The sequence below is a fragment of the Mesitornis unicolor genome, unplaced genomic scaffold (genome assembly GCF_000695765.1).
Source record: "Mesitornis unicolor isolate BGI_N332 unplaced genomic scaffold, ASM69576v1 Scaffold54819, whole genome shotgun sequence".
In the NCBI taxonomy this organism is placed as follows: Eukaryota; Metazoa; Chordata; class Aves; order Mesitornithiformes; family Mesitornithidae; genus Mesitornis; species Mesitornis unicolor.
The window spans coordinates 1-15,351 of NW_010210390.1; the positions used below are offsets into that span (position 1 = coordinate 1).

Here is a 15,351-nt window from a genome sequence, read left to right on the forward strand (position 1 = left end):
CCTAACGTTCTGTGATTCTGTGATTCTCCATCCCCACTGAATTTGTTATTGAAGATACATAGTATGTTCTTTGTTTTGCAGCCAGATTTGTTCAGTGCTTGGCTGTTGGAACCATGCCTAAGTGCCTAACACTAGAATTAATCACTCTTGTAAATATACTGTGCATACATTTTCTATAGTGCTTGATGGAGCAAAGAAGTACAGCTGCATATGGGCCTTTAAGCTGTCACTGTTTGTTTCTTGATCTAATGTGTTATTTTTTTCTTCCCAGTATGGCATAGTCCTTGATGCTGGATCCTCTCGGACTACAGTCTATGTCTACGAATGGCCAGCAGAAAAAGAAAATGACACAGGAGTAGTAAGTCAAACCTTCAAGTGCAATGTGAAAGGTGAGCACAAGTGAAAATTACTTATTTCTTTCTAGCCTCCAAGAAGAGATTATCTGGAAGTTTATACTGGTTTTTTTGCGCTATGTTATCTTTTCAGTGCTGGGGAGCAAGAACTGTTAAGACTCTGTATCTGTCAGCATCAGTCCTTCTCCTACTGATAAAGCAGAGTGCTCTAATCTGCAATAGAGAGAGGAAATGATAACTAAATTTTATTTACTCCATTGCAGTGCATGATTAGTACAGATAAAATTTGATCTACAGAGAATCAGGCCTTGTAAATGTTTAGTCCTTGTGCCTTGAAATAATTTCTTTTAAAAGGAAAGTATAAAATATATTTTTAAATAGCTTGGAATAAAAGATTTTTGAGAAGGATTCGGATCTAGCCCTTGTTGGATGTTAGCTGTTGATTTTGATGGAGGCAAAAGTGGGTGTCAGCTGTGCTATACAAGTTTGACAAATTAGTTTCTATTTTCAAGAAGTCTTAGTGATGTTTAAAAAAATCTCTGCTGTTTGAGTCAGGTTTCCTAGAGAAACAAGGCTTATGTAGTTCATCTAGAATTGTTCTGTAACACTTGAAAAGAGGCAACCAAAGTGAAATTAGGAAATTATGAAAGGCATGCAGAAGGTGAACAGGGGATAACTTCTGCATACTGTAGAACTAGGGAGCTTCTAATAAGATTATCAAGTAAAATAGCTAAATTGCAGAACTGCTTCTGACAGGATGTTATAGTTGTATCAAATATTCAGGTCTGGCCTTTGGCTCAGGAAGACCTGTAGTTGTGAACTGCTAGAAGGTGTCCCATGACAAGTACCACTGGCTACCTGCCTTGTCTTTTGTCTGAGATTTTGCATTGATTCCTCTCAGAGAGGATGCTAGACCAGACTGACTTTTGTTCACACTCTGGTATGGTTAAGTGTATGTTCTAATAGCTTGTGGATTCCTGCATAAGAGCTTTTGAATCTCTTAAGTCAACTTCAGTGAAACTTGACTAATCTTTCAAAGATACAAAATGTGTGGAATTTTGGTGAGGTCAGGTGGCCAGGCAGAGAAGAAAAATCCACATTACTAAAGAGCAGCTAGTCCATAAGGGATTTCTGCAGGAAGCCAAGCTTCATAAATTTCACTACTGTGAGTTAAATGAGGTTTAGATTATCCTCTCAGATACTGACTTCAGCAGTACTGCTTTGTTTAGTGGGCTTGTTTGGGTGTGCAAGCTGGGAGAAGGTTGGGCAAGTCTCAGTGCAGATTTTGTTGATTTCTGATAATAACTGTGGCATTCTAAGATAATTTTTCCCTTTCCTTTTCTCTCAGTCCCAATCATGTAAAATCTCACATTCCTTTTTGTGTCGGAAAACAGGTGACAGAAATGTAGCCATAGAGGTTCCTGAGTAACTAGGAGATGAGTAGAAGGCAATGGTTTCTTAACAGCACCAACATTTCAGTCTTGAGCGTTAAATATGTGTGTGGACATTATAGCAATTTTAGAACAAGGAAAGGAAAGCAAGTGTAATGTGCACAGAAGTAATGCACTGTCACGTTCTGATGGTGTGTCCTTGCAGACTGCAGGAGCAGCAGTCAGCCTGCTGATGTAGGGGATACACTCTGCTAGCTTATGTCTTGACTCATTAGGAATGTTGCCTTTAGGAATTCTTGTGTGAGAAGAATGCACAGAGAAATAGCATTATTCTTCTCCTTGAAAAATGACAGAGGAGTACTTTGTGAATTTGTTTTAATTGGTTTAGATTTTGTTTTACCTCCAGGGAATAAAAAAATTTGCAAAATGGAGGAGTCCAAATTGCTATAAACTGTTCAGGTCCAGAGGGGCCTTAACCATGGTCAGCCAAAGTACTCCTCATCCTCCGGTGTACGAAATCACCAAGGTTCACTGCTCCAGTTGTGGGTGACTCTGAACTGGAGGAGACAGAGGGCTCATGGGAGTGGTCCCCAGCTAAGCTGTGAGCAGCAGTGGTGAACACATCTGTCAATGTTTCTTTAGGTCCTCTCTAACCATAGCTTTAAGCACTTAAATTGGGGGATGCTTTCTGGGCATACTGAGAGGCAGATTTTCACATACCTACTGAACTTGAAAGTCAAATGAGCAACTGCTCTGTGAGTTCTGTGGTGGTTTTATGATTTCATTTCTACCTTTGTTAGGTACCTCTGCCCTTATGTGCAGGAGCCAGCCCCAGATCAAAACCCATTGCATATAGTGTTATCGTTAATCTGTCCTGGTCAGGCTCTAACTATCAGCAAAGCAGGCAGTTGTTTAGAACAAAATGGTCACTGCTTTGTGACCTGCTCTGTCTGAACACTGGGAGATGGGAGTTGCTGCCACGAAAGGAGTGTGAGGCAACAGCAGCTGCTGAGGATGTAAAACAGCAGTTGCTGCTCTGTTTTCCTCTGGTAACAGCATTCCTTCCAGCTTCAGGCCTGCCTAGGCATAAGTCTTTTAGAAAGTCTTACTCCAAACCAGGGGTGTGAATGTCTAATGATGACATGATAATGTTTATGTTTAAGTTCCTACTGTGGAAAAGGGAGTGGTGGTGTGGAGTCTGTGAAGTCTTACATATTTTTTCTTGTTTTCGTCACTGCAATGGGGCCAAACAGAAATGGTTTCTCATTTTAACTCTGTAAGAGCCATGTTTTGCTCAGCTTGGGATCAGGTGTGAGAGAGATGGCTGTTACAGGAGAACTGGATGGAGTTCTGGCGGAGTTGTTCTTTGTGGGGCAATGACTTTATGGGAATGCCTGGATTTCTCCCTGTGCAACTTCCTCAGCTGAGAAATTTTAGTAAGGAATGTTTTTATTCGCACCCAAGTGTAGCCTGAACAAGTTGAGGTCCTGCTGCTCCTTGGAGTGTTGAGCAAGGGAGGAAAGACTTTGATGTTAGTTGTTCAAATAGTTATGCCTTATGCAGCACGTTATAACTCTCATTCCTGTTATTTGAAGGCTTTGGAAATTTGGAAAGCTGTGAGATACTTAGTAGCTCATGCTCCAGCCTAGACTTGGACCTCCATGACTTCAAGAGCTATTTGTGTGTATCTTGAAACTTCACCAACAGTTCCTTGCAGAAGCTTCTTTATTTTATTTTCAGTTGAGAGCAGTGAGCTGTCGAAGAGCCATCGTATCCATGAGAGTTGTGACAAAGCAGATTAGGAAATCTTTGTCTTAGGTCATGGAAGGTGGGATTTTCTATACTTTAGCAGATCAGAGAAATTTTACATCCATCAGACATGCTATTTCCTACAGCATTTGCCATAAGTAAACCTATGAGTATAGCACTGCTGTCATTGTGGTGTTAGAGTTACACAGTATGTCTTACTCTAGGTATGGTACTGCAGGTGTATATGTATACACAGAGGCGAGCAGTTTGCAAGTATCTTCTCTGTCTCACACAGCTGAGACAGTCACTACATTGTTTATTCCTTAAGCACTCGTAGTTTTCAGCTATCCTATCGTTCTCTGCAATTACAGGAGGGAAGGGGGAAATCTCTTTCTCTTAACACCTGTTTGCTAATTGGGCTTATTTGTAGTTGGCAAAGCAGAATGAAATCAATCTGTTTGTTCTCTTTTAGGCCCTGGTATATCCAGCTATGAGAGTAACCCTGGAGCTCTTGCCAAACTCTTTGATGACTGTCTGAATAAAGTCAAGGAGAGAATACCAGTGCATCTGCATAAAAACACTTCTGTTTATTTGGGGGCTACAGCTGGCATGAGACTGCTGAGGTATGGCAGAAACTTGAACTCCTCTATGTATATCAGCATAGCAGTCTGTGTAAACAGAACGTGAAAAATGTATTGGAAATTGGCCATCTCAAAAGGAAATGGAGCCCAGCCAATTTAATTTAATTAACTTTTTTGACTGGGAAAGTGGGGCTCTATAAAATTCCTCTGTTATGCCATACAGAAAAGAAATGCTTGCTTTATTTTGGACAGAGCAGGAGTTTAATTTTCTCTTCTGTATCTGTCTTAAAATTCAGTGTTAAGTAAACAAATAATGTTTGTGCATCTGTGGGCAGCAAAGGCAGATTAAAGCTAGACATTGCAGAATTTTTTTAGTGTAAATGTGGTGTAATGTGACTTCTGGGGTCTGTCTGTGGCTTTAGCCCTGGCACAAACTGGCTTTTTGTTTGTTCTGTGGCTAAACAGAGGTGGAAGAAAGGCTCCAGGACTGTTTTAACCAGCAGCTGTCATAGAAGGACTCAGTTCGCAAAAAAGAAAAGTATATAGATAAGAAACAAAACACCCACTAACTTGTATGATAAAGAGCAAAGTTTGTACATAGTGGGGAAGTTGCTTGCTGAAATGATGCTGGATACTTGACTGTTCCCTATCATAACCTTCCCCTCTGGGGAAACAGTATCTGGTTTTTATTAGGTGATTGTAGGATTTTTCTTGAATTGCTAGTCAGTGAACAATAAACATGAAATTGCCTTTCCAGATGCTCAGTGTCTCATGTTTTGTGAATTACTTAGGTTGCAAAATGAAACGGCAGCCAATGAAGTCCTTGCAAGCATTCAAAACTACTTCAGAGCACAACCTTTTGAATTTAGGGGTGCGCAAATCATAACTGGGCCAGAGGAAGGGGTGTATGGATGGATAACAGCCAACTATTTAATGGGCAATTTCTTAGAGGTGTGTGGAAAAAACTGCATGCTTTTCACTATTTCTTTCTTATAAATGAAACGTTTGAGAGGACATGCCTGTTAAAACATCATAGCTGTAATTTCTGTTTTGCACTGAAATATATAACAGGGTCTTTTTGCAGCAGTAATAGAATAAAGCAATCATAATGTTACAGGAATGTGACATAGCAAAAGTAAAATTCTTGATCGACAAAACAGGGCTCTTCCCTAAATGACATCAGATGCGTTACCTAGAAACAGAAGTTGCATTGCTCTAAAATTGGTGTGTTAAGTGTGACAGGTGTTGATTGTCTTGGCAGTGGTGCCAACCAACGATGTTTTCTTTTGCTTTTCTGTGATTTCCTCAAGTCGTTGCTGTCCCTGCAGCTCTACTGGTGAAGGATCTGCACAGCTTAGAGGTCACCAAATTGTTTGGCAGCATTGGCTCTCTTGTCTTGAACAGACAAGACTGAAGCAGTGAAGGCGGTTAAGTTGATGTGGTGAACTGTGCCTCAGCTGAGCCAGAAATCACTGATATACAGTTAATTCCAATACTGCTGAGAAGCTGCAGGCTAGGAGCAGTGGGGTGTGATACCAACTGTCAGGTTTTCTGCAAAGTGATACCAATATAAAGATACTTATGCCATCATTGAAATCAAAATAGTGTCAGGCAAAAGCCTCATAGCAGAGAGGGAGTCAAATGTGTTGGAAGGTCCCTTTTTATATGTAGACATTCAGTATAATTTCATTCCCAGTAAAAGCTATACCAAGATGATCAGCAACTGCTCATCTGCATTCATGGCAGCAGTGTGCTTCCCTTAGCATTAACTGCATTTTTTCCAGATAGTCTTGCTAGGTTGAAAAAAAATTCAATAACAGTTGCGTATTGTTAGCTGTCCTGATTGAATGGTTCCTGTCAGATCATGGCAATTAATAAGCAGGAATTAATTGCTGGTGATCTGAGTGACAGCTCATGTTGAATGTGGTGTTGATGCTTGCAAAGTTAAGAGAAACAGTATTGGAATCAGATGTTTTGGAAGAGTTTTTCTATTGCGTGCATTTCATGCACCAAAAATGACACCATGAACTTGAGGGTGGTGTCAGTCTTCCAGCACATTAATTTTAATAATCCAAATATCAAATTCCATAGACAGATTCATAAGGACTACTGAAGGGACTGCAAGATGCTGTGAAGCCAGTTTAGCATAGTTGTGTGAAGACCTACATGTGGAATATCACTAGTAGGAGAGAGAAACTTTTCACCATTCATTTGGCAATGGGCCGAGACAAATTCTGCTAGGGGCTGTTAATGGGAATCATTTCCTTGTGAGTATTTTTGCTAGCCCATAACGTTTCTTTTCCCTTCTTGTGTATACATTCATATCATCATGCTCAGTAAATAGTACTACGGTAAATATACATAGGTAATAATACAGCATCCATATTCTGCACTGTGACTGTGTAGTTCAAATACAGAATTTGGGGAATGTCTCAGGTAATAGGGAAAAATGACAGTTGGATGGATCAGATTTATTGCCACTGCAGTTTCAGTTTAGAAAATGTTTAGATTAGGAGTCCTTGTTCTTTTGACTTTGATGTAGCTTTCATTTGACTTTTCTGTGGTTTTCATTCTATTTTGACTCTTTTTTCTGTGTGATCTCTTAACATTCTCTTCCTTTAATAATTCTTCTTGCCTTGAAACAAGCAAATCTTCATACTGTTAGCATCCAGATTTGTTCAAGATCTCATGGGTACCTGGACTTCAGTTCCCTGCATTCTAGTACAGATACTGATCTGGCAAGTCCTGTGCTTTGGTCATTTTGCTATCCTTTGAGTTGAAAGCTATGCTGCATTCCTTTTTCCCTCTTTCAAGATAATATTCTGTGACATCCCTCTTATGTAAAATACGTCTGCATGTTTTCCTCAGAGCTAAGGTTTTTTGGAAAGGGTGCAGGACAAAGAGGAGAGGAAAATCTCAAAGTTAAGAGTAGAAGAGCTTGAAGGGAGAACAAGCAGATGATATTTCTAATTAGCCTTGTTTTTATTTTCACATGTAGAGAAACCTTTGGAGGACATGGGTCCATCCTTACCGAAAGGAGACTACAGGTGCACTGGATCTTGGAGGAGCCTCCACTCAAATTTCATTTATCCCAGAGGACTCTCAGGAGAACTTCAATCGCACCTTGCAAGTGAAATTGTATGGTTACAACTACGATGTCTACACTCACAGCTTCCAGTGCTACGGGAGAGATGAAGCTGAGAAAAGGCTTTTAGCGTTGCTGCTCCAGGTCTGTTTAAGATCCTTTGCTGTGTTGCTCTTGCAGGTGTTCAGTAATTGTCTGAGCAGGTTCTTAGGCTTGGTGGAGTTTGGAGACCTCAATAAGAACTTCTGTTGTGCTTAGTTGTGGACAAATGCATTTAGGTTTCAATCAAAGATCTTTATGTTTGTTAAAAATCAGTGAGAGTTTTGTACCATTTGATAAAAAGTCCTGTAAGTGTTTTGATGATCTTGCTGACAATTTTTTTTGAGAAAGGAGTTTCTATGAATTACAGTGGTCAGCAATGTTGTACTGATCAGCTATGACAAAGAGAACAAAAATACACACATATATGGTTTAAAAAGATTCCTGTAGAATTAAAAAGAAATCCTGTCAAATTAGGTCTTTCTTGCTTTTGATTTTGGGTTTGTTTGGGGTTTTTTTTCCAGAAAGCAAACACCAGTTCCAACGTGGCTAATCCATGTTACCCTCAGAATTATAATACTGCATTAACGATGAAGTACGTCTCTGGCAGCCTTTGTACACAGTCTTTGAAACCAGCAAATTACTACCCAAGCCAACTTGTGAACTTCTATGGAACAGGAGACCCAGGTCTGTGTCAGGAGATGGTTTCTTTATTGTTTAACTTCACTGCTTGCAGAGACACAGAAGACTGCCCATTTAATGGAATACATCAGCCAAAAGTTAAAGGGAGTTTTGTGGTAGGTTTGCAAACACAGCATTTCTTTTTGAACTTGCTTGCTTTCAATTTCTGTAGTTCTAAAAATAACAGGGCTGTCATCTACTCCTTTTCTATAGGCTTTCTCAGGATTCTACTATACAATTAATGCTCTGAATTTATCTGGGCACTTTTCCCTAGCTGACTTCAATTCAAGTATGTGGTTTTTCTGCTCCCAGAGCTGGGCAGAGGTAAGTGGGTTATCTGTTGTTGGGTTTTTTTGGGGGTTTTTTTGGGTTTTTTTTTGTTTGTTTTTTTAATTTTGTTTTGGTTTTTATTTTTTGTATTTCTAAAATGAGATCTAAAAAGAATATGGACTGGACAAGTATTCAGAACTTTTCAGAACGTCTGTATCAAACTGAACATTTGTTTTCCCACTGTGCTTCAAACCATATAGTATTTCTAGCATGCTTAAAATTTGCACTAGGTTTGGAAATTTCATTGCCCATGATTCTAAGCTGAGTTTCTGGCCTATATTGAAATGTGGCCAAGCAGTGTGTGCACTTTCCTCTTTTTATCTTTGATAAAAAGCTGAGATGCCACAAAGATAGTTAAGGGTGTTGCAACTGAATATATGTGGGTGTAAATTGATGCGTTCCAGAGGATTAGAGCTTGCCCCGACAGAAGATTTTAGAAGGCTGATAGAACAGGGCAGTTTAAATTTTAGACCAAAACTCTGCTAGACTGACGTTCATTAGCAACACACTTCAGTCACACACATTATCAGCATTATCACTATATATTCAAAGCAGTTAGTTCTTATCAGTTTTATCCTACATTATCTGTGAGTGCACAGCAGCACAGAGCCAGTGCAGTGTGATTGGAGCTCATGAGGTGGAATCAGCACTTCTGCCTGAAAATTTTTTACTGGTGGAAGGCAAATTGATTTTTTTCCATTATTGTCCTTATAAAGTTCATCTGAGGGAAAGGTATAGTCTCATATTTTTTGCTATTAGTTATGCTAAGAAAAGCAAATTGTTCCCATCTGGCAATCCATGACCTTTTCCAAACAACTTTCACCCAGCAGTTCTTCATTTTTCCATCTTGCTTGATCTGTCTGTATGTGTACACGGTGATGTTCAGGTATTTCTGAAAATATGCTTATAAATTCAAATTAGAATCCAAAGTATTCTTAGTTATAAAAACCAAAAGGATTTATTTTTCATAATTTATATGTTTTTTAAAAAACTTCTGCTTTCAGCTCCAGTTTATGCTGCCTAAAATTGAAGAAACATATACTAGATCCTACTGTTTTTCAGCTAATTTCATCTATTACTTGCTTGTACATGGTTACAACTTTGATGCAGAAACTTGGCCGCAGATACATTTTCAAAAGGAGGTGAGTAATAATAATTTTCTTTTAACTGTTATTTTAATCCGAAGGGGTTTAGAAGGAGACAGAAGATGCAGCAGCCTACAAAAGTATAATGGCTGTAAATGGTCCTTGTGAATGATTTTCAAATGTTTGGCATAAGACGCAGCCACTTTTCAAGCCTCGTTAGCAATATCAGCCTGGTTCCAGAGGTTGCAGCACAATTTGGAGATGCCACCTAGATTATTTTGAAGAGCTTTAAGAAAGGAGCAAATAATTGTGTTTTAAACCTTACCCCAGTTTGTTAAAGTAGTAGCTTGCTCTAGGCAGTTGCCTGAAACACCTCGCCAGTGAAGGTAAATTGTAACTAACCCTGCTGAGGGGGACAGGAGAACTGATTTTCTGTCTGCTGGCAAAGCCTTGTGGGAACTGGCAGAGCTGGTTTGTCATCAGTGAGTGGTGATGAAGCAACTGGGGCAGTTTTCATCCTCAGCTGGCACATCCATCTGTGCTGCTATCCAGTTCTGGAATAAGAATGTATATTGATGGGGTATTGGCTTTCAGCTGACAGAGAGAAAAGGCTTACATATGTGTAACAGCTGCATTTCTCTCTTCCCTGACCTAAATTTTTCTCCTAATCAACAGAGTACTTGGAATGAAATTGTACATCCCCATTCTAAAGCTACTGCTAAGAAATCCTTGCTTCCAAATCAGGCATGGCCGCTATCTAAGCTTGGCTGTTACATGAGGAAGTGTGGTCCCAACAGCGTTTTTTGACGCCATCCTTTCCTCTCTGCTACTGAACAGAGCCGTATTCTAAAACCTTGTCCCAAAGTGTCTGTCAGTCTCTGTACAGTTTGGAAATGCTTCAGCACTTGCATGCAAAACCAACTAAAGAATAGGTTGTAGATCTTCATGCAGTATTCTTAAATGCAGGGTATGCTGGCAAGTGGTAAATGAGAAATCATAACCAATGTTTTCTGAACAGTTTTATCACTGGGGCACTAAGCATTCAAGTAGGATTTTCTTCCCTTATTCTGTCCTCTAGTGGGCAACCATTAGCAGCTCTGGAGGAATGTGCAGGGTTTAACTCTTCTACTGGTTCTATTAAGCATAGAGCTTCAATTGGGATCTTAATCTGGACCTGTTGGGGTGTGGATTTGTCTTGGTATTTACATATAAATATATTGTATTGTCCTCAGCAGATAGGAGGACCTAAACACAGGAATATTTTTCCGTATTTAGCCAAGACTCTAAAAATACTGAGCAAAATGAAAACCCAAAAGGCTTACTTAAAATTACACCTTTGTTACCTAGATCTTGCACTAGGGTAATCATGAAACTTCAAAAGGAAAAACTACATTCTCTTAATTAGATCTGCCCCTACTAAGATAATAAGATCTCATGTTAACTGGTCAGTTAAGCTACCCCAGAGATAACAGCACAGTTTCTCTGAGTGAAGGGTGGAGTATTATAGCCTATGCTATATTTCCTTTTAATTAGTGAACACAGCCAGTGAAAAGAACCTTAACCCAATAGTAAGAGCGGGGTGAGATCTAGAGCTAGATGATTTACAAAAGTTCTAAACCTCATAATGAGAGGGTTTCCCTTCTCTTGGCAATGAAAAACTAACTTTATCTTATCTCTTTGTGCATCTGTTGTATTCCAGTTCCTGTTGCTTTACATTTATCAGTTAAACAAAAGGCATTAGGATATACACAGCTACAAAAAGGACCAAATATTATAGGCTTTTATAATTTCCTACAACCAGTAGCTGACTGCTAAAAACTGTTCGTTAAGATATTAAATAATTTAGTAAAGTTAATCCCTTAACTTTATCACTATGCTTTTTATACAAGAATAACCAAAGAGGTTTGGTTTCCCAAATTTGCTTTCCCTAATTAAAGCAGACTACTTATAGGCAGCCATTGAGGCAAATTCACTCCTGTAGGTGCAGAGTGGGATGACATGTAATAACGATGGAAAGCCAGATGAATTTGGGAGAGCTGGTTGGTTGTAGAACACAACTGCAGCTTTGTCTGTCCTGTAGTATACCCTGGAACTACCTGGAGTGATTTGAAGGTGGTGCAAGTCCTCTGAAAGAGCAAACAACCTATGCCAGAGTGTAAACCAAATACGTATCTTGTAGTTGGCCCTCTAGGCTACCTTGTTTCATGACTTCCACTGATTTGTCTTGAAATGCACCTCCCCCCCTTATTTTTTCACTTCATTTAACAATAGATTATTATTTTTTTGAAGTCGTAGTTTGATTTGTAGAAGGCAGCAATGTGTATTTATATGTTTTATATAAATAGGCAAACAAATATTGGAGCTTGGGAATGTGAGAGGAGGACAAGGTATGGCAGGATGATGATCAAAAAAGGTAGTGGAAAATTGATAAACTCTGCTTGAATTAGAAGCTGGGAAAGACAGCAAAGCAGGACGTCCATGGAGCAAATACAAACACACCCCCTTTGCTTTTGTTTCATCTATTCCTAAGTAATTTTCCACTTATGCTTATCTTTTAAATGGAAGAGCCTAGTGCTATTTCATTTGCAGGCTAAAACCAAGCATGGAACAAAAGATAGAGTTCCTGCTTTGGGGACTTTACCCTGGCCTCCTCTTTGTCCATGTCAGTGGGACTGTCTTGTCTAAATAACATCCTAGAATTTGGCTAAGATCAGGGGTTAATTATAACAATTAGCACAGTAGTGCAGATTTTTTTTAAGTGTGGGGCTTTTTGCACAGAAAATCCCATTAACTGGTTGTCTGCATATATACCACACAACTTTGTGCCCATTTATCTAATACCTGTGTCTCACTTCTTTAGCTCAGTGGCCAACTTTATTAGTGTCCTCTGGAACTACAAAAAAGGGTAATATAAAATGGTTCTGCATCTTCTTTGTATACTCCACTGAAGTTTTCTCCTTGCTAACATAAAGACCAGTTGCCAGCATCAGCAGTTGAGCTTTTGGAACCTCTTTTCTTTGCCTGAAAAGTCCACGGGAATAGGACTCTTCTGTCTTTATTTCAGGTTGGTAACAGCAGTATAGCATGGTCACTCGGGTACATGTTAAGCCTCACAAACATGATTCCAGCAGAAGGCAAGCTGATCCAGTTACCTCTGAAACCTTCTTTGTTTGCTGGGCTCCTCGTCTTCCTCACGGCTATGGCATCGTTGTGTCTTCTCTTCCTTCTTTACCTGTGTATTGTATCACGTAATCGGAAGAACATTAGTCGTGTTGAACATGTATTTATTCCAGAATGAATGAACTTTCTGAAGACAAAATAAAAATTTTAGAGTGCTATCAAGTTAAGTAGGACTTTATTTTTGAAAAATGGAAGGTGAAATAAAGATAGGCAAAAAGACTTCAGGACCAGAAGCATAAACAGCGAAAAGAGACACAAAGAAATCTGTGATATGGTGAACTGGAATGCTTTTGAAAATTTTGGCAATTTTTTCTGTTAAATGAGTTTGTCCAGTGTGCAGCAGAGAAAACATGGGCAGACATGTCACTTTGATTGATAAGGGATTAATAGCCTTTTCCTGCCAGGTATGTATTATTTCTGTGTTCATTAACTCCGTGCTAACTGGTAAAATCAAGTGGTGATGGATTTGATCATGGCAATGGTTGTTTGAGATAAAAATTAAACAAGTCAGTAGGAACTGTGGGAGGCAGGAACATGGTAAATGTTCTTGTGTGCAGTGCTGACAATAAAAGCCCTCAAATAATCTAATTTCTGAAACTGGAACAAGCACTGGGTAGTGACAGAAACTGAAAGGAGCAGCTGGGATTTTATTTTATGAATTATTTTTTATTGCTGTTCCAAACTGCTTGATCCCCACTTCATAAAGTTGTAATAAACTGCCAACACCTCTCAGGACTTTCAAGCCTGTCTTAAAATTGAGCTATATCTTTTGGTACCATGGAGATCTCAGAAGGGCTTTGCTATGGTACGTAACATTTGCTTTGAAGATGGAACAAAATGCTTTCACGCTTTAATAACTGAACCTAAATTTAAATGTCTCACTGTTACTGCCAGAAGCCATTAGAGTTTTCAGGGTACTTCTCTCTAACTTTCACAGCAATACTGTCTGTAGGTTCTCATACTGAAACACTGAGCTGTATTCCGCATATAATGTTGATCTCAGATGGTCGCAGCAATTACTGACTTACCATGTAGATATTATTTAATATCTGTCTGAAGAGTCTCAGACCTGGGACCTTCTGAAGCATTAATATGTTAAGCCCTTCATTGAAGGACAAGAAGAATAGGAGCCAGTCTGCAGGCCAGCAGAATACCACAACCCTTTCTGTAGTGGGTACAGGGACACATTGCTGGAGCTGCAATCATGGCTGTAGTGCCTTGATCAGCCTTCCTCAAGTGTTCCTTCAGCAGCACTGGGATCAGCCTAGCAGATGCTTCTGTCAAATGCATTAACTCCAGCGCTTTCCTAGAAGTGCCGCTGCCTTCATGCTGCAAAGAACTGACTTCCTCGAGAGCCCAGGCATTCTGCATTAAACCTCTCATTCCCTTAAATCGTAAGACTACAATTTTACCCAATGCTCAAGGAGTTCTTCATGGTCAGTGCCTCTTTTACCTCCTTGTCTTTTGTATAGCTTTGGTCTTCATCAGCTGGCTTCTGAAATAACCTGGAAAAGCCTCCTGCCTCATCATCTGCCATCTCTTCTCTTTGTATGCTGGTTCTGTTAATTCCTCTTACTTTGCCGTAATGTGGTCTATGAATCATGATGCAGCCCGATGCATGATCTGTGAGTAGCAGTTTCCACACAGGTGTGTTGCATGTAAGAGATCTACTTGTTGATGCATACACTCAAAAGTCAAGTTAACATTGGATTACAAATTCCAAAGGTACATAATGTGTTTTCTGTCCCAACTTCATCTATTGCCCGTATGGATTAGGCTGCGAGATAGACTGAACAACGGCCAGTATTTTTACTCATTAATAATAATTTCTATTTCTGTCTTCTATATTTATCACCTTCTTACTTTCAGGTCTGGTTGTGGGGTTGGTGTTTTGTTTTCTTTTGTTTTGCACAGGCTGACAGATGATTTGAAAGGAGCTGAATATCTTTTTAAATGGAAAAAAAAAGAAGGAAAAAAGTTATATTTTTAAGAGGCTCAGCAGTGAGAGGTTTGTCCCTTCTCTGTTTTTGGATGGGACTATGTCCTGTCAGTCTTACTGGAGTAGCAGTACTTAAAATAAGGCAGAAGACATTACAAGGTGATGAAGTGTCCTGTGGCAATCAAGTTGCATCTAATGAAACATAAAATTTACTTCAGAATGCATGGACCTTGAAAGAGGTTGGCATGAGATAAAAGGTTTAACTTTTGTGTAATGGATCTGGAACTGCAGCTGAGAGTAGGAAAAAAAAAAAAGATGGATTATAACATTAAAACTTTTTTTTTCAGTTGTCAAATTTCTGTGGAACATGGTATTTGGAATATTTACTTGCCTTACAAACCTTTGCTTTGTTTGTGAATGGCAGGGCACAAATGGCACATGCTCAGAAGTCTCCTTAGAGTTGTCAGCTAAAGAACAAGTAAATCTATTCAAAAACCATTTGGACTTTTGGATGTACTTGGATAGAGCCAGATCAAAGAAAGCCTTCCCTCCATGAGTCACCTTGTTTTCTTTTCCCAGTAGTTCCCTCTTCTCCCTGTGTATATAATCCCCCTCCTGTATCACCAGGATACCCACATGCTCCGTATTATATCTTCTCTCAGCCTCAGCTGGGAAGGCTGAAACTATCGACCTTCTGGCCAGGCATGTGCACTGCCATGGCTTACAGCTGCCTCCAGCCGGCACCAGGGCTGCAGCTCACCGGGAAAAAACCCACAGCTCGAACGTGCAGCCAGCGTGGCTACCCATAGCTGTAGTGGTTGCTGCTGGTGGGGAGGTGAGGCCGTGGGGATGGTCATTGCTTCAGTAGCCATAGCTAAATCCTCCCCCAAGTGGGAGTCAGAACCAGATCAATAGGTGTAATTTTGCCATGCCTCTAG

At 39.7% G+C, this 15,351-nt stretch overlaps 1 protein-coding gene across 1 annotated transcript; it reads left to right on the forward strand.

Annotated features, from left to right (window-relative positions):
- Positions 1-271: 271 nt before the first annotated feature.
- ENTPD3 (ectonucleoside triphosphate diphosphohydrolase 3) lies at positions 272-12,592 on the forward strand (the record flags this gene model as incomplete). The annotated part of the gene is made up of 8 exons (XM_010193157.1): positions 272-389; positions 3,966-4,116; positions 4,866-5,025; positions 7,073-7,303; positions 7,723-7,995; positions 8,093-8,203; positions 9,214-9,351; positions 12,359-12,592. Coding segments are annotated over 8 exons (1,416 nt in total), but the record flags the coding sequence as incomplete, so codon positions are not given.
- Positions 12,593-15,351: the final 2,759 nt, after the last annotated feature.